The sequence below is a fragment of the Astatotilapia calliptera genome, chromosome 7, assembly GCF_900246225.1.
Source record: "Astatotilapia calliptera chromosome 7, fAstCal1.2, whole genome shotgun sequence".
In the NCBI taxonomy this organism is placed as follows: Eukaryota; Metazoa; Chordata; class Actinopteri; order Cichliformes; family Cichlidae; genus Astatotilapia; species Astatotilapia calliptera.
In genome coordinates this window covers 60,633,027-60,652,532 of record NC_039308.1, presented here as the reverse complement: position 1 = coordinate 60,652,532, position 19,506 = coordinate 60,633,027, and the positions used below count along the sequence as shown (strand labels likewise).

Here is a 19,506-nt window from a genome sequence, read left to right as displayed (position 1 = left end):
GATGCTGCCATATTCAAAACACCATTAACTAGACATCTGCCACTTAGCCACTTGATGTATGCAGGCGAGTATAATTTGAATCCTTTTGGCCACAATCTACAAACTTCCCCTGATCCTGCCTAAACTGAGCTTTATATTCCCATCTTCTAGCGCTTGCTGGATTAGAGGCATTTTGAAAGGTTAAACCTCAACAGCCGGAGCTCTGAAATACCTACACCCAACAGATATCGCCACCAAGGATTACTCCGAAAACAAGAAAGGCCAAAAAAGAAAAAAGGGAAAAAATGACACAGCTGAGAAGACACTTGTTTTTTCTAAGAAAGACGGGTGAGTGTCTCCACATTTAATGAAGGCTAAACAATAAACATTCTGGCAGCAACACTCATAATAGTAATCACTGGAGACAACTGCAACACAAAGGAGTACTTGCTCATACACTAAATCTGTTTCCTGTTCTCTTTCTAACCCTGGATGACAATCTGAAATGTTGTCATTCTCTAAATGGACTAGGACATGATGAGGAAAATCGAGGAGGCCCGAACAATGAATCAAACAAAGGATTATATTCATAAAATAACCCAGAAATTAAATAACAAACAAACAAACAGTAGACATTTAAAAATAAAATAAGAAAAGGGAAAGGAAATGAGCGAGCCATGTATGCAGTATGAAAGATCTAACATTTTTCATCGTGACCACTGGAAACTGACACCTTTTTCTAGGCATATGAATCTAAACTTACCAGGTTGAATGAGGAAAGTATTTTTTAGACATATCAGAGGAGATTTTCCCCAAGGCAAGCTTTCCCAGATGAATGTGCCTGATCCCATCTGCCGGTGGATCACTGACTTCCTGACGGACAGGAAGCAGCATGTGAGGCTGGGAAAGAATGTCTCGGACTCCCGGACCATCAGCACCGGCTCCCCACAGGGCTGTGTTCTTTCTCCTCTGCTCTTCTCCCTGTACACTAACTGCTGCACCTCCACCCATCAGTCTGTCAAGCTAATCAAGTTTGCAGATGACACCACCATTATTGGACTCATCTCAGACGGGGATGAGTCTGCCTACAGGAGGGAGGTTGAACGTCTGTTGTCCTGGTGCAGCCACAACAACCTGGTGCTGAATACCCAGAAGACAGTGGAGATTATTGTGAACTTCAGGAAGCACACAGCCCCACTCCCCCCCATCATCCTGACTGACACCCTCATCACCACTGTGGACTCATTCCGCTTCCTGGGTACCACCATCACCCAGGACCTGAAGTGGGAGTGGGAGGAAGGATGTACTTCCTGAGGCAGCTGAAGAAATTCAACCTGCCAACACGGACAATGATGCAATTCTACACTGCAATCATTGAGTCCATCCTCACCTCCTCCATCACCGTGTGGTACGCTGGAGCCACTATCAGGGACAAACAGAGACTGCAGCGTGTTGTGCGCTCTGCTGAGAAGGTGATTGGCTGCAGACTTCCATCTCTGCAGGACCTGTACACCTCCAGGACACTGGGGCGTGCAGCTCGGATCACAGCTGACCCTTCTCACCCTGGACACAGTCTGTTTGACCTGCTCCCCTCAGGCAGGAGGGTCCAGTCGCACCAGAACCTCTCGCCATAAGAACAGTTTCTTCCCCTCTGCTGTTGGACTCATGAACAATAACCGTATGACTGTTCCCACCACTAACACATGACCCTACACTGTGTTCACTGCATCATTCCATGTTTGGCACTGATCACCACCTGCACTCATGTATATATCTATCTACTTAGCACTTTTAATTCTTATTTTTATGTCTATTTAAGCGTTATATGACAGTATGTTTGCACTAATTACCGCAGCAATTTCCTAATGTTGTAAACCTGCTCAACATTTGGCAATAAAACCCTTTCTGATTCTGAGATGTATGGCAGAAAATTCTCCCATGGTAGCACACTGGTGTGCATATAAGAATATGTTATTTTAAAAATATTTTTATTTACAGACATGTATTCCAACCAGGAACAGCCCTTCTGCATCACCATTCGCACTATGAACTGAACCTTGAGCCTCATCTGCAGATCTGAGTCCTTTTAAACAATGCTATCTAGCTCTACCTATACAGCTCTTAATGATGAAAAGTGCAACCACTGCTATGTGGAGAGTTAATAGACACTTAATATAGTGATTGTAATAACCTAATATCTGCTGCATTTTCTTATTCTTGTATTACCCAGAGGAACAGAAAAATGCCTAAAAACAGTGTGTCAAATCCCTGCCTAGCTGAAAGATGGACTGAGCCTGCCAGTGGCTCCATCTGCTGGTCATTTGCTGCTTTTACTTGTAGCACTCACCACCTCTTCACCACAGTTGTTGAGAGAGTTACATTTGAGTGCAAAGCAATATGCTCTATACTAGATATTGGCATATTCTATGATATTTGAATATAATAAACACCTTTATATGTACACTGAAGACCAAACAAGTAAATGTAAAACGCTTGATAAAAATACACTTGCGCTTCAGCTGACCTTGAATTTTGTAATGTTTCAACTGAATTTGCTTTGTTTTTGTTGTTGTATTTTTATCATTTTTGCTGATTATCTGTCTCAGAAATAAACATCAGAGTCATCTACATTGTGAACAATAGTTAGTGGCCTGCTTAATTTCTTGTGCCAAATCATCTACATAAAAGGGCAAACAATGTAGAGGAAAATAAACCCATTTACTCCAATCACTGGGAAACCAAAATAGTAAAATACAGTAATATATACTCTATAAGGTACCTACTGATGCAAACAAAGACTAGGATTAAATCAAGATAACAAACAATCCTGAGGAGTTGGATTACCATGGATGTAAGAAACGTTTTGTGGACGTTTAAAAATTACAGGGTTAAACAAACATGTTATCCCTTTATCCAATCTCAGTGCTTGCCACAGAGGTTGTATTAAGATACTGTGCTTTATTTTCATGGGGTATCATGATGAGTAGTCGAATAAACTGTACAATTTAATGGAACTCGGCTTTTTTCAGATTCAGATAAAACAGCTTGAAAAGAAGCAATCGTGCAGTCTGTGAGTGGCGTCTACAGCGGTGACAAGCGGTCTCCTGCAGACTGAGCTCCCTTGAATGAGCGTTGAGGAAACCTCCGTGTGAAGCACACGAAGGCAAGGTCTCATCTCTCGCGAGGAACGACGCCATTATCGGAAGCTCTACAAACAACACGAGAATTCACCATTCACACGGTAATATAACCCAATCTTACACGGTACATGTGTTGTGTGCGAGAATGAGGAGAGAAGCTGCATCAAAATCACATTTAATTTAGCGATTGCTTCAGCATTAAACGAATTTTGCATTACGCTCCAAAGGCCTTTAGGCCCAACTAGCATGCTAACTACCACGCTAGCTTAAATAGCGTCTCCTTTAAGTTAGCATGCAAGCTTTCAAATCCGATTTTGTAGCGGCAGCTAACATTAGGTGCTAGTTATGATTCTGCTGACGCTAATTAACTAATGAAAAATAAATAAAATATCTGAAGTACAGTAGTTTTGAACCGTATGTCTAGTCGCATTACATAGATACATAACAAATAGATGCTCCAAGTTAGTTTTCCTCCGTTTATTCGCCTGTGTTTAGCATCGTCAGACCCCCGCCCAGTTAACTAACCAATCTAAAGCTCGTTAGTTTGGCTAGTAGACGTGTACCAGCTCCGTGCCATTTCTTTATATTTGTAAGCTAAACTGTAGTAATCTAGGCTAAGCAGCTAAAGTCTAAAGAAAATAGCCTGAAACAGCTGTGTACGACCGCGTTTCCTTATAGCTAGCCACTATCACAGGTAACGGTAGCCTGCTTTAAAAAAAGCGCCAGGAGCTTTTTGCAATTTCAGACCGTTTTACATAGGGCTTAATTTAGTTGAGCTACTCTAAAACTGATTTTCGCTCATTTTATGTTGGGCATAGCATTCAAATAAACCCTCTTACATAAATGGTGTGTGTCTTCAGTAACAAAGTTTCCTTTGTGTAAGTTTAAGGACAAAACACACATTTATTATTCTTTTTTTAAATGTAAAGTAATGGCGCAAACTATTACTCTTAAGCTGCAATCCATGCTTTTGTTAGTTACGTAGAGACGGGCCCACATAAAAATGTCATACTTTGATTATTGTAATTTTCCCTTATGCATCTATGCTTTTTTGCCATGTTTGGGAAACGAGGAAATGACTCAGGAAGACAAAGCTGCGAGATCATGACTCTGGATATCATTTCTCATACACACAACATGATTGTTAGTTTATTCGTGGCTGTTATGAGGATATAAGCCTTGTATTTACAATAGATGGATCCTTCTCTCACACATTTTAATTGAGGTGCTGTGCATTTCTGGAGTAATACTTTTATTTTTAATAATTTGTTCCACAACTGCGCTAAAAATGTGTTGGTGTTAGCATTTGCATTACAGCTCCAACATTTTGTTTCCAAAATGTAGGCAAATCACTAAAGCAATTGTGCAGTTATGACACAAAGACCAAGGAAACCTTGAAAGTAGGCAAACAAAGCAATGCAACAAATGAAAAGCAGCAGCTAAAATTAGATGAATTATACAGGATTTTTTTTTCAATATTTGGCAATACATAAAGGCTCAAAACAGGACAACTTATAACATGTATTCAAGTGAACTGATACACGGATCAGAAGTTGCAAATACTCTACTGCAACTTGCAAAAATAAATTAGTTTGGAGTGTGTAAGTGCTAGATCTTTCTTGGGTTACTGAATTTGACAGTTTTGTGGGAGTTACTTTGTCATATATTTGTTGTGTAAAGGTAGCTTATTAAAAGTGTAACCCTAACTGTATGAGTATGTATGAGTATTAGGACCACATTAAGAAAAAAATATTATCGATCATTTTGAGATTAAAGTCAAAATACTATTATAAGGGGGAGAAAAATTATATGTGGCGATTACACAAAACAAACTGCCACAGTTGCCATAGTCTCTGGGTTAGGGAAACCGTACTTCAGAATCGGTTTTAGTAACAAGGAAGCATATGATTTCTCATCTCTTGATAAGTATAAAGTGATAAGTCAAAAATATGCTGCAGAAAGGTGCATCTGGTCAGATAGACAAAAACACAAATTAAGAAGAGTGGGTTTGTACAAAATTAAATGGCTGGTAATGGACAGATGCAAGGTTGTTGATGGTTCCACTCTTGTCCAATGAAGAGGATGTATGTTGTATCACAGAAAGGCTAATTAATTTGTTTCACTAATTCATCTAAACAAAGGATTTTTGTACAGGTATAGAAAATATGGCAGTTTGTCTTGACACAACAATGATGATCTCCACGTTTCCACTATTTTATTATTAAAACGACCAACAGTATTGCTTTTCTTTTAATGTGCTCCTAATATTCCGTCGTAGTAACTGCCACTTTGAAGTGTTACTCAGGACACAGGCATTTTTGTAGAGATCTATCTTTTGTTATAGAGCCCAGAGTTGTACTTGGTTTAAGAATATGGAGTTCCTGTGTGAGGACAAGAAAAGATAAAACTTAACTAAACATGTCAAACATTTGTACTGAAGGAGAGAACCTTTATTGTTGTACTATTGATAACATAGTGGTTATTATATAAAGCTACACTTAATGGAAGAGGACCTTTGAGATTACATAAGTAAACCTTGTGGTGCACACAACACGAATACTGCTAAGGTATTCGAATACTTTAATAACATTATATTAATTTTTTCAAAAATAATGATTAACTGCACACACACAAACGTACCCAACCAAGTATTTGAGCATAAATTGTAGAACATCAGATACAAGCACAGTATGTGTCATGAAAACTTGAGACTTCATGTAAAAGATAAATGGCACGAATGCCTTTTTCGGAAATCCTGTCATGAATACTTGACTTGAGGATGTTGACCACTGCCAGTAAATTGTAACTGAATGTTTCAAATGATGGATTGATCTGAAAAGCTGAGGCACACTGTATGCTCAAATCATTTTTTTTGGTTTTGCATTTCTTCTCTGCCAGGGGTAGTAGTTCTTTAGCAGCCAACACAAAGTCAGCTTTTGAGACTAAAGGAATATGGTTGTTATTTATGTAGCATTATTACCTAATCATCAGTTCGTAAACCTTTAGAAAGTGGGTTGTTTATTCCAGTACTGTTTTAACAGTCTTGAGAAGAACACTGCCTCTTTAGTTAAATTGTTTCTCACACTCTGCTACACATGTTATTTAGTGTATTTAGTGGAAGCAGTGTGCATGCAGCTGCAGCTGCAGGCCTCGGTCATTGTCTTCACCCACTGTTTTGTGGTTACCTACATTTTGGCTACTTTAAGAGTCCAATACACGATACTTCTCTTGCATGCAAAACAGAAGAAAATAGACTTCAAACTGAAGAAGGTGCCCAGGGCTGTTGTTATGCCTAAAATGTGAGTAGAATGTCAAAGGCAGCTTCACTGCTGCTTACAGTGAAGGGAAATACACACACAGTAGCATTCTTCCTGCAGCCACAGGTGTCTGTGCATGATTTTTTTTAATATACCTAATGTTGGTTTATCTCTGCACGGCACTATTACATGGCACAAAAGAGTTTCAATCCAATTCAATTGAGCGTTATTTAAAATGGTACCATATCACAACAACAGTTGCCTCACAGCACTTTATGTCCACTGATCTCACCTGGACCACAACACAAATGCCCTGGTAAAGAAGGCCCAAGAGTGGCTGCACTTTCTCTGTGTCCTGAGGCAGAATAACCTGAACCAGAACCTGCTGCTGGCCTTCTACCACTCTTCAGTGGAGAGCGTGCCCTCCTACTGCCTGGATGTTTGGTACGCAGGGGGCCACTAATGAGAAACCTGTTTGACCTGCTGCCCTCTGGTCCGTGCCTCAGTTGAATCAGGTCCCACACCTCCGGATTCACAAACAGCTTCTTCTCCTGGGCTATTCAGACTGTTAACAAAAACTATCCCCCCGCACCTCACCAATCTGAACCATTGTCCGAGTAACTCTCATCACTCAGGCCACTCACATAAGGACTCTATACTCAGACCAATTCCTTTAAACTACTTCCAAGCACTCTGTTCTCCAATGTGTGCCTTTCTCTTATATTTGTATATATTCCTCTAATTGGTTTATCTCTCCTTTTTACTATTTATTCCTGTTGTCTTATTATTTATATTTTATTCCTGCGCAGTTGGCATGGAGCACCCATATTTTCGATGTACATGTACAATGACAATTAAGGACTATTCTATTCTATTCTATTGTATTCTATTCTATACAATAATACAAAGAAAACAGAAATTCCCTACAATCATATTGCCCACTGCTAATGTGTAAATAGAAACAGACAGCAAAAAGATATTTTAATTTATATAAACATATCAGTAAATGAATATTTTAATGTCTTTTTAAGTTGAACATGTTCTTCCTGCATTTCAGCGGTGAACAATGTCTGAACAAGAGCTGAATGAAATTGTGCAAATAACAGTGGAGGACTTTAACCAGGAAAATCGTACTGGTAAGATTCCTTTGCAAAAAAAAAAGGTCATTAGACTCTTTTTATAATATAAGGTTAGGATTAAGCAGACAGTTAGTACTTTTCTCCTGTGTAGAAGCACACCTTCACTCTTGAAGTAAAATCTAACAGGATGGTTTGGTGTGTTGTTTTGAGGGTGTCTTTTCCTTTGATTCATGGCAGACATGATGGACAATCATGAAGATGATGAAGAAAGGTCTCAGAAGAAAAGAAGGAAATTAAGCAACGGCCAGGAGAATAACAATAGCAATCAAGATATCGCTCTTATTAAGGTAGCAGCTCTTTATAAACCATATACTGTTTACTGGTCATACATTTATATGTAGTTGGTAGAGCTTAATTTTGCTTTTGAATTTTTTTCAGAACTTGTTGGTATCATTCACTGGGTCAATCAGCCAGCGGCTGGAGGGAATTGAGTCAAAGCTACAGTCTCTGGATGCTGCATGCAAAAACCTTGCACGCAAACTGGATAGCATGGCACCATGTGCCAGAAGTCCCATTCAGGTTCCTATGGTTGCAGGATCCCCTCAAGGGGCCACTCAGACTTGGAACAAAGTGCGATGGTAAGCTCTAAATGTTGGTGCCATATTGGCCACCAGTCAGTCAGGCAGGTTAAAAGTTCAATGAAAATGAAAACTATTTGTTTTGCTCTCAGTGTTGTCCCACAAACAAATGTTATTGTGAGCAGTGAACCGCCGAAGCCCTCAAGTCCAGAAGACACTCCTCTGGAGAACCTGCTTAGCAAGTGAGTGGCACACTTATTATACTGTATGTTATATCTGTCCAAACACACCACCACACAAGTTATGTCAAGTTACTGCCTTATAACAATTTTTCAGTTGAGCTAATAGTCTGAGTGTACCTATTTTGTTTTTCTGGCCAAACAAGATCTGTCAATGCATTGTGTTTCTTTGCAGCACAGTGACCAGGAGGCGACACAACACCATCCTAGTAAAGGTCCCTGGCCCAGAAGAGAGTCAAGAGGAACAGGAGAGTGGCTCAGAGGCCAGTGATTGTGTTTCCAACGGTGGTCAATCAAGCAATGCACAGAAAGGCCAAAATGTCACTCTCATCACACTCAATGCAGAAGGTATGACCACGCTGGTGAAGAGGCACAGCAAGGCACATATCTTTAGTTTCTTCTTAAAATTAGAAAAGGACAAGTATATTACTTACATAGAGCCATAGGTTGTTTTTAATGCCCATGTTACTCATTTTCAAACTTAGTTCTGCCATGTGTTCAAAATTTCTGTATCACAATTTTTCTACAGTAGAAAGTGACAGTCACATATGGTGAGCACTACCATTACTGATTGTGGCAGGGGGGGAAAAAGCTAGGGGTTTTTCAGCCTTTTTTTTTTTTCTTTCAAAATGACTTCCTGATCTTTGGCGACTTCACAGCAACAAGCCTCAACAATGTCCCATCTGCAATCCCACTAATAGCAAAAACACTTATGCACTAAAAGTACACAGTGCTCAACATGTTCATCTGCATCAACTCTAAGGAAAAGTCACTTGCAGTAAATTACCCCCTGACATTTTTAGACCTCTCAGTAATTGATTTTGAATGTTTTGTTCAGTTTTTAGTTGTTTAATGTGTCTAACGTGACTCTTTCAGCTAATCTCCATATTAAATAGATGGCAAACTGTGCTGATGTGTTAATTTCCCTGTTTTTCTGCCTCAGATGCTGTTAGGCATTATTCATGCCTTGAGTTGCATTACTGTGTTTTTCTGTCTGAAACCAAGAGAAAATAGTTAACTATGCAAACTTAAACGAAGTCCACATTGTCCCATTGTTGTGCTTGCTGGTTGGATAATTTTTATTGGATCTGAATTTCTTGGTTACCTTCAAAGGCAAACTATTATTCATTCATTTGCAACTTTGGGTTACCATTATAAAAATTTCTGTTAGTCAGCAAGTTAGATGTTACCATATGCCTAATGCATTGGTCATGTGGTTTACTTAATAGCTAGCATACACTGTGACCAAACCACATATTCTGTTTTTTTATAACAGTTATACTAAGTTTTACACAAATTCACTCACTTCCTTTTTACTGCCACATGGGGGTGCTGTCATATTATATCAATTATCTCAGTGGCTGTTGCTGTAAAATATTTCTCAATCTGTGCAACTCTTTGAAGAGCCGTTCCTCCTCTGTTCTTTAGATGATTATCCAGCCGGCACCTGGTTAGGAGATGAGAACAACCCAGAGATGCGAGTTCGCTGTCCAATATCTGCAGCTGATATGCTTCATATCAGCACAAACTGTCGCACAGCAGAGAAAATGGCGCTGACGCTGCTGGACTACCTATTCCACCGTGAGGTCCAGGCCATGTCAAATCTCTCTGGGCAGGGCAAACATGGAAAGAAGCAGCTGGACCCACTTATGATCTACGGCATCCGCTGTGAGTCTTGATAACATAACCATCTAATACTGGTAATTTTTGGGGGACTATTTGTTTTTGACAGAGCAGTGGTAGGTCTGGTAGTGAACATACTTCCATGACAAGCTGATTGACATGCTATTTGTCATGCAGGGTTTGACTTTTTCAGTTTTTGATTTTAAGTAATAAATGAACTCTCTGAGACCTTTCCACGTTTCATCCCGCATTTCGTACAAAGCGGCACTGAGTAAAACACAGAAAATAGACTGCACTCTGTATTCCCAAGACGGGTTACAACAACATCCATTCATCATTGCACACATGCATTAATGTGCAACACATTTCAGAACATACCAGACTCTAAACGACAAGCACATGTCTGGTAGAAAGATCTTAATGGAGTCACTCTCAGTGCAAAAAACTCTTTGATTCTTGATTAAGTGGAGTCAGGGTTACACTGGTAGTGTATTTATTTATATAACTATAGGCCCTTCTTACAGTGTTAAAAGGGTCTCAGTTATCTGTAACCTATGCTCCAGAGTTCTGATGTACCCACTGTATCCCCCATTGGTGCAAGTAGACATAAGCAGAATTAATATTCTTTGTGAACTGCATGTAAGATGGTCAAATAGTCAGAAATCCCCTCCTCCCACACCTTGTCCACTTGGTTAAGGGATGTCTTGGTAACCTTTTGCTGTAAGTGTCTGGACAAGGCAAAACAAAAAAGATCCAACAATCACAACCTAGTCACACCATGACTGGCCAGCTGTGCTGAGGTAAGAAAGAAGTATCCCCACAGCACACACCATCATGCCTTTTTGCTGCCTTGTAGTTTGGCCGGTCAGACTCTATTTCCTCTCAACAGCATGGGTGTGTAGTTACATGTAGATTTGTTCAGGCCAAAGAGAGTGTAAAAGGTAAATGTTGCTTCTGGGAAAATGAAAAAGTCAAACCAAACCCAGTGTCTTAAACCTGCATTCTGTCTTTGGGCTGCCAGGGGGCGATATATGTGGCTCCCGTTCTACGAAAGTCTTTGGGGAAATGACCCTCTGCCCTGATCTCTGTTAACACTTCTCTGAGAAGTTTATAGACTTGCTCAGTCATTTTGAGCTATATAAAGTGTTATCTAAAATAGGGAGGATTTCCAGGGTGTGTTCATTTGCTAATGAGGAAGAGTGATGTCACTGAAGTATGAGCCATTATTTGTTCTATGTATGGTTCCCATTCAGAGGAGAACAACAAAAAAGAAAGGACAATTTACCTTACCTACAGAGTAACTACCAATTGCAAATCAGGGGCTTTTACACACCTGATGTGTAAAATGTGTACGAATATGGTGTGCCGTTCACATCGAGCACACAATTTCAGCAGGATGAATCTGCAGTATTACCGTATTTCCCGGACTACAAAGCGCACCTAAATATTAGCCGCACAAGCTAAAATCAGGGGAAAATCCTGTTTTGTACATACATTAGCCGCACCTGACTAAAAGCCGCAGGTGTTTCAATGTTGACTTATCATATGTAAGAGAATATGCACAAAGGGAATTGTCAGGAAAGAGATGGCTGTTTGGAGACATCACTTTTATTAATATTTTGAAAAACAAGTTATGGGTACATATTTGCACATGTAGTACATAACAATAACCTACAGCACACCAGAACAATAGATTCGGCCTACCTTTTAGGCTCAGGTGCAGTGACACAGCTTTAACAAGAAGAAAAGTCAGTCATTCACCACCATCTTTCTCTTCTTCCGCACTAAAACCACCAAAGTCCTCTTCTCCAGTGTCGGATACAAACAGGCTCAGGATGGCTTCGTCATCCACTCTTCTTCTCTCCTTCGTTGTCACTTTCAAAACCAAAGAAATCCTCATTGTCAGTGTCAGAGTCGAACACCCTCAGAAGGGCCGTGGCGGTGTCCTCCTCTCCATCATGCAGCAGTCCAGCCCTTCAAAATCCGTTGGTGATCGTGGATGTTTTCACACTTTTCCACGCTGTCAGAATCCACCGGTAGAGTTGGGCATAACTTGCTTTTTGGGCATAACTTGCAAGTTTATCGCCGCTCATCATCCACGACTCCCGCTGAACGCGTAGCGCTACTTTGAAGTTTGTTTTTCGCGCTACTTCGTACGGCACTACGTTGCCTGGCGGACGGACATGTGACTAACATACCACTCTTGAACCCCGATCCTTCCGCCAGGCAACGTAGTGCCGTACAACAGCGGAACACACAAAACAAATCGTCTTACGATATGACAAAAATCATGGAAAATCCATAGAAAAGCCGCACCTGACTAAAAGCCGCAGGGTTCAAAGCTTGTGCAAAAAGTAGCGGCTTATAGCCCGACATTTACGGTACATGTTTTGGATCAAGTGCGATTTTATTTATTTAGGTATTTATTACCCCCCCCCCCCTTTCTGCATGTGGATCTGAAAAATTCCTAATGTGTTTTTTTTAAAGTATAAGCTATATGACTGTATTCTTCTAAAAATGTTAAGAATTAAGCCTTAAGTAATGAGCAATCTGCTCATGCTCTTGCCACCAGTTGAATGTGTTAATATTTAAGTGTATAGAAAGTCACCAAAGCTAAAAGCAAAATATTTTATTCCCATCAGTACTGAAAGAGACTGAACGAGACAAATGAAGTAAGGAATATTTCACTAATTTTAGGTTGTTGATTTAAACCTTAGGTAACATTGACCTCTTCATGCTCCCACAGGCCACTTATTCCACAAATTTGGCATCACCGAATCAGACTGGTACCGGATCAAGCAGAGCATTGACTCAAAGTGTCGCACTGCTTGGAGACGCAAGCAACGTGGTCAGAGTCTGGCTGTCAAGAGCTTCTCTAAACGAACACCTCGCAACACAGTCACAGGTAAAGTACAGGTTGTTGTTTTGTTTTTTTACCAGAGGCTTGTTACATAAGTATAAATGTTTCTAACATCACTGGTACACGTTCATTTGTCTTAATGTGGAGATAAATTTAGCTAGTTTTCTGTAATTATTCTCTGATCAAAGTAGAGGCAAAATTGTAAAAGTAAACTGCAGCAGAAGGAGACATCTGTTGCACACTCTTTGTTTTTATTTATAGGCCAGTTAGAAAACTAGTTTTCTGTTTGTCAGTGTCAGTGGAGCAGAAAGTGAAACCACTGGATTCATCTTTAAAAGAGCTCTGCAGTCACACAATCTCGATTTGTAAATACTTTTGCTCAGTATGTCTGAGCAAAAGTATGAGGTCACGTTTGGTTTGAGGATGGGTCAACAGATGGACTAAACCAGTTGTTCTCTGTAAATATGCATGCATTTTTATTTGGTGAGTAATAAACCCACCCTCTGTGTCTTGTGCCACGCACATTCTCCATGCAGATTCTGGATGATGCTTGGCACGTTTTATATGGTTGCTATTATTTAGATCACATCAAATAGTTCATTTGGGCACACCTACCTTATTTTCAAAATGTTTGAAATTAATTGCACCTGCTAATATTCAGGATTTTCACCAAGTTCCTGGAATGGCAATATGTAGATGCTAGACATTTTGCAGGTCCTTGGCTACATTTTGTAACGGTGTCCAAACTCCTAATGGGGACATCGTCTCTGTTTTGTTTTTTCTAATCTGTGATTTTCTTGTGTGTCTTTCTCTTGGAAGTGAATCTTCCGTTCTCTTTTCTGTTCAATCCAGCTTTTTAACTAATCACCATTTTACCTACTCTTAGCGTTATTGCATTCAGGCAATGTTGACTTTTTGTAGGACTGCACAAAGTGCATCTCTATATCCATCCATCCAACCAGGGGTAGCAGTCTGAGCAGAGAAGCCCAGTCTCCTTCTCCCCAGCCATCTCCTCCAGTTCATTCAAGGCTTTCCTAGGCCAGCCAAGAGGTGTAATCACCCCATTGTTCCAGCGAGTAGACATACTTATCACATGCCTAAACCACCTCTACTGGAGTTTCGATCTATCCTTTCAGTGTGTAGAGTACTTTACTCTGAGTCTGTCCAAAGTGTTGCTTGTGGGGCTCGCACACAAGAATTTCACTCGCATGTGCTGTGCCAGTGTGCCTGCACATGTGATGTGACAATAAAAAGTGATTTGATTTGATTTGATTTGAAGTGACTGAACTTCTCAACCTGAGTGACTGGCTAAGGGGCCAGCCACTCTTTAGGGGAACTTTTATTTTTGTCACTTTTATCTGTGATCTTGTTATTTTGTTCACTACCCAGAACTCATATAGACTTATAGACTCCTTTGCATCCTTTACACCCTCCAATATCCTCCAAAGGATAAAGAGTTCTTTGACCAGGAGGAAAACTGGTTTGTTCTTCCTGAATCCAAGGTTTGACTAACTGATGGACTCTCCTTTCTAGTACGCTGGCATAGACTTTCCTAGGGAACGATAGAGCAGTGTTTTCTCCTTTTGACTCACCTCATGGTTTGCCAGAATCAATTCAAGGCCGACTGAAAGACTTCTTCCATGGCCTCATCAAACTCCCCTCTTACTGAAGTTTTTGCTTCAGCTGCTGCCAGAGCCACACTCTCCTTGGCCTGTCGGTACCTGTCGGCAGTGGTTGGAGTCCAAAAGACTAATGAAGCCTCATATAGCCCCTTCAGCTTGACTGCTCCAAATCATGTCCACCGTGTGGTTTGGGGGTTGCCATCACAACAGCCAATGCCATCAACCAGCGAGTGCACTGGTTAAGGGCAATGCAAACGGATGACTATATAGGACCATGAATCCCACTTCAGTGTTTTGCAGGAGCAAATATTAGTAGGCAAATTTGGGAATCCAAAATTGAGAATTGAAAAAAACACTACTATTATAATGGTTTGGGATAGATAGCCTTATTTGCAGCAAAGGGTGAATTAAATCAATTTCCACGTTTTTTTTTAAAACTGCTTTTTGGCAGGAGTGAAAACAGTCAACAGCCACAGAGACACAGAGTACTTTGCTTCATCTTATTTTAGCTATTTATTAGCTAGTTATTTTCAGCTACATGAAAGCTATTTCAAGACCGGAACCCAAAAGCAGTTTCTGCAGATGGTTGTAATCTGCACACAATGCCTGCAGTCCTTCCCTCCCTGTGAGTCAAAACCTCTCACCTCTGACCAGAGAAATGTAAGACTGCAGGGGAAACCCAAATAACCCATGAGCACAAATTAGGTGTGGGTTGTCAGGCCCCGCCTTTATGAGCCACAAACACCCCAGAATGTACAATGCAAAATATTAGTTGCAAATGCATCAAATAACATAAATCACAAACACAAATTAGTCATTTTGCATAAATCAGAACTGGAATATTTAATAATCAATTATCATATAGAGTCCAAAATTTACCAAGCAAGAGTTCTTCCTCATGTTGCAAATTTCTTTGTTTTCATGCTTAAAAAAGCAATCCGACTACTTTTCTCATTAATGTCACTTCTTGTAAATAGGTCTTTTATTACTTTATATTTAAACATTGAAAACGAGAAAGTGATATTTTATTTTGCGGCCAGGCTCCACTTTGGATGAGGGTACTGATATCTGTTTGACATCTCTGTAGATGCTGTTGTGCATTTCTGTGGGATGATGGCCAGGTCTGGTCAGGCTTTCAGACTGCTGTTCTGATAACAAACCCCAGACCCTGAGTTTGGCTGCTACACCATGAATCTGTTTGATGATTCTCCGGAGTCTTTAATGTATATTTAAGTGTCTGATACATTTTAAAAACCGTAATATTCTGTGGATGGCCTAGGATGATCCAGAATTTCTTATTAGAATTTGGTTATGTATCCTGGAATCCATTGAAAGCTATTTCTCACCTGTTTTTACTGTGTACATGAGTGCATCACTAATCTTATTGCTTTTCTTATCTAGAGGAAGGAATCACAGAAGAAACGGCTCACATTGAGACTGCCACTCAACAAACCTTGCACTATACATTGGCCAATCAGCAGGTCCAGTTTCACCGTATTGGTGAAGATGGACAAGTTCAGGTGGTGAGTGTCAGATTTTTTTTATTTCCAACTCTCTTTAAATTCATAAGAAAACATTTTTATTGATTGGCAAACACAACAGAAGAAAATCTTTCTGCTCATATCTCTGTTCTTTTCTTTGTCATGTGTGTACTTTATCTAAGAGGCCCTCAGAGCTGAGTTCATAGTGTACTAGAATGGGTCACACCACCCACTACAATTACCCTTACAGCATTCTGGAGGAATAGTGCAAATTATGTCAGTGAACCAGTGACTCATGGGATGTACATGAACAGATGCTATGGTCAGAGGTTGCGTTCAGGCCCAGTACAGTGTTATAGGTAGGCGGATAGAGGAAGTGACTGGATCTTTTAGTTCCCTCAGCTCTGAAATCACCCAGAATAGATGATCAGAGTTAGATACCAAGAGTCACAATGTCAATATATTCAGAGTCCTGATGGGTTATTCAAGAAGGAACTAATTTATATTTTCTTTTTCTAGTGTTAAAACTTCATTTGTACAGGTTTGATAAGCCTATGTGGATACAATGTGATGAGTATTTCTGCTGTTTCTGGTTTACATCATACTATACATGATGCATAGTTTTGGCAGTACTCGTGACAGACCACTTCCCTGGGAAGGGAACAGATAGATGATAAAAAATACAGGGTAGACAGGCAGGAAGTGCTTTCAGGGAAAGGTGGGTGAGAAAGATTGTCAGGAGTTCTCCCTACTTGCCTGCCTGAGTAGGATTGCGCAAGTAATGGTCTCAAGGATTCACATTGTTGAGTGAGAGAGGGATTGCAACACCCTCTCAATATGATAACTTAGTCCTGTAGGGAAGACCATCCAACCTTACATCTGAGTATTAAAGACTACAGTTGAGCCTAAAATTTATTAGTACTCCTAATGCAGTAGGAGAAATTAATACTTGCAAAGAGTGATTGAGCATTGCAACCATCATTCCATAGTAACTCAATGTAATTTATCATCATCAAATTATATTTCCCAAAATAGAGCAGCTTAGTTGTTTAGCAAATAATTTGATTAGATTACATTAGATTAGCCTTTATTGTGTCTCCCTTGGGAGAAATTTACCTTGGACAAGCCAGGGAAACACGTCATGTAAGCTAGCAGATGCATACAAACTCTCATTTACAATTCCATCTATTAGCATTCAGTAATTTGATCAATAATGGCAGTAGAGAAAATTTAAAGCTATTTAACTTACAGTTTGGTACCCCGTACCTTTTTTCCATCCCTTTTTTTCACATTTTGAATTTTGGGTCAGAGTTTGATGGAAAGGTTGCCAAACCATGTAGAGATGCTGTAACAGATAATAGATTCAACAATTGTCCTATAAAATAGTAACATAAGGCTATTATTCACTCCATGGACCCTAAGCCTTCTTAAAAAATGCAAGCGCTAAATCATGCACACACCCATCATGAACACAGAAATACTTAAAAGACGTCGCTTGTTCAACCTTCGTACTACTAATCAAACCCGGGCTGTGATCTCCAGTAGATCTTGATCTTGGATCGAAGGTCAATTCCTTATTTTTCTTTAGCTTTAACATTAGGTTTGAAAGCTTTAGTCACAACTGGGTTTTTTTTCCTTTTTTTTTTCTTTCTTTTTCTTTTTTACATTTTTTGTTATCACTCTACAGCACAGGTGTTGCACTCCAGGCCTCGAGGGCTGGTGTCCTGCAGGTTTTAGATGTGTCCTTGATCCATCACAGCTGATTTAAATGGCTAAATTACCTCCTCAACATGTCTTGAAGTTCTCCAGAGGACTGGTAACGATCATGTGAGTCAGGTGTGTTGACCCAAGGTGAGATCTAAAACCTGCAGGACACCGGTCCTCGAGGCCTGGAGTCCAACATCCCTGCTCTACAGTAATGATGACTGGGAAAACCCAAAGAGGATGAATTAACTTAAAAAGACTTTCTAACCACTGTGTGCAATTTTGTTATTGTGGGTTATGAAGATTATATAAACATACCTTTTAACTTTTTTTTTTTTAATCATATTCATGAAATTGTTCTAGCTTCAGCTATACCTCATCTTCATCTGTGTGTCTCAGATTCCACAGGGGCAGTTGCACATAGCCCAGGTACCACAAGGAGAGGAGGTGCAGATCACACAGGACAGTGAGGTTAGTGTGCAAGTGCGCCCGTGAAAGAGGGGTTGTAAAATAGAAAAGAAAAATAAACAATCACCCTGAGTCACTTCTCTAGATTTATTAAATTCACTTCACTAAACATGTATCTAAAAAGAATATGACTGTTATGTAGAACGATGGCACCAGTGGTTGTAGTCAGCCGTCTGCTGATACCTACCTTTCTTTATTGTTTATAGTTAAGTCAAATTTAAGCAGAGTTAAGTTTCGGGGGTAGAAAATCAATTCTGTGTATGTTATTGTGGGGGAAGTTCACAATGTTAATTTGTATTGTTTGAATTTAGTTAATGTTTGTGATTTGAATTGTTTAAACAGCTATCTGAAATTATCCACAATATTTGTTAGAGCTGGAAGAATCTCCTGTTTTGATTAACAACCAAAAACAACCACTTCTATTCATTTTAGCTAGTCAATGGTAGGACTGGTATGATTTCCACTGCATTTGTTTAACTATAAACAAAGGAATACTTGAAAAATGAATTTTTTGCACGACATTACATCTATTCAGTGCCAACTTCTTACGGCAAGAGAACTGCTGATTAGCATAATATACAATGTCTTATAAGAAAGCATAAGTGTGGAATAATTGTCCTGATTACATTGATTTTACAATGGCTGTTTAATTTTGTAATCTCACAAGCAGCTTATTGTAGTCTCTAAACTAGTCTACTTTTACAAAGCAATTTAAACAAGTTTATCAAGAACCTGTATGTTTGTTTTGCTCACACAATTAGCTGGCAGCTAGCTGCTTGTCTGGTGTTGCGCTAGACGTTTTAGACATTAGTGAATTTTAGCCAAAGTAAAGTTTTTTCAGTGAACGTCTTATTGTTTATATATGCTATCTGCCAGATTATGCACAAGGTTTTGAATTTTGTTTTCATGTAATGCCCAGGTGGCTTATTTTCCCCACCACACATCCTTGCATGCGCGCACACAGCCTGTCAGTTGAAATCAAACTCTAACTCCAAACCACCCCGACTTTTAAAGAGGAATTTCCGCATCAACATCTTTGCTAATGATTTTAAAGGATGTGGGAGAGAGATTTATTTCAAGGCGCCAGTCTGTGTACACATATATACATGTAATCACATACTGTATATGATTCAGGCCACACATGCTTGACAGCTCGGCATTTTTGCAAAAGCAATTGACACCTTAAGCAAGTGTTTTTCTAATTTCCTATTCGGTTCTACTCCTAGAGGACACTTAGAGGAAGAAATGCACAATTGAAGGAGAGAGACTGAGTAAATTGGAGGCAGAAAACACTAAAGCCTTTCCTGCACTTTGTGGCTGAGCCCAGATTTTTTTCCCCTGTCTTTTCTCTTTCGTATTCCATGCTATTGTTTGTTTTTTGGAGTTCAAAGCTTAGCAACAAAATCCCACTTCTCCCAACTGCCACTCACAGAATATGTTTTCATTAGGAACGGGCCCCTTTCATCAAAGGGATTG

The 19,506-nt window shown here is 39.7% G+C and overlaps 1 protein-coding gene across 2 annotated transcripts in view; it reads left to right on the top strand.

Annotated features, from left to right (window-relative positions):
* Positions 1–3,017: 3,017 nt before the first annotated feature.
* LOC113026981 (protein BANP-like) overlaps positions 3,018–19,506 on the top strand; it is a 35,408-nt gene continuing 18,919 nt past the window's right edge. Inside the window, exons 1-10 of one of the 2 annotated variants that reach the window (XM_026176336.1) lie at positions 3,027–3,220; positions 7,434–7,512; positions 7,693–7,802; positions 7,894–8,093; positions 8,186–8,275; positions 8,448–8,620; positions 9,701–9,940; positions 12,642–12,800; positions 15,779–15,900; positions 17,962–18,033. In XM_026176336.1, coding sequence (XP_026032121.1) covers positions 7,443–7,512; positions 7,693–7,802; positions 7,894–8,093; positions 8,186–8,275; positions 8,448–8,620; positions 9,701–9,940; positions 12,642–12,800; positions 15,779–15,900; positions 17,962–18,033 — 1,236 coding nt within the window. In that variant the 5' untranslated portion in view covers positions 3,027–3,220; positions 7,434–7,442. Of the gene's footprint in view, positions 3,221–7,433; positions 7,513–7,692; positions 7,803–7,893; positions 8,094–8,185; positions 8,276–8,447; positions 8,621–9,700; positions 9,941–12,641; positions 12,801–15,778; positions 15,901–17,961; positions 18,034–19,506 lie in introns of both variants that reach the window. The other variant, XM_026176337.1, reaches the window with a different exon arrangement.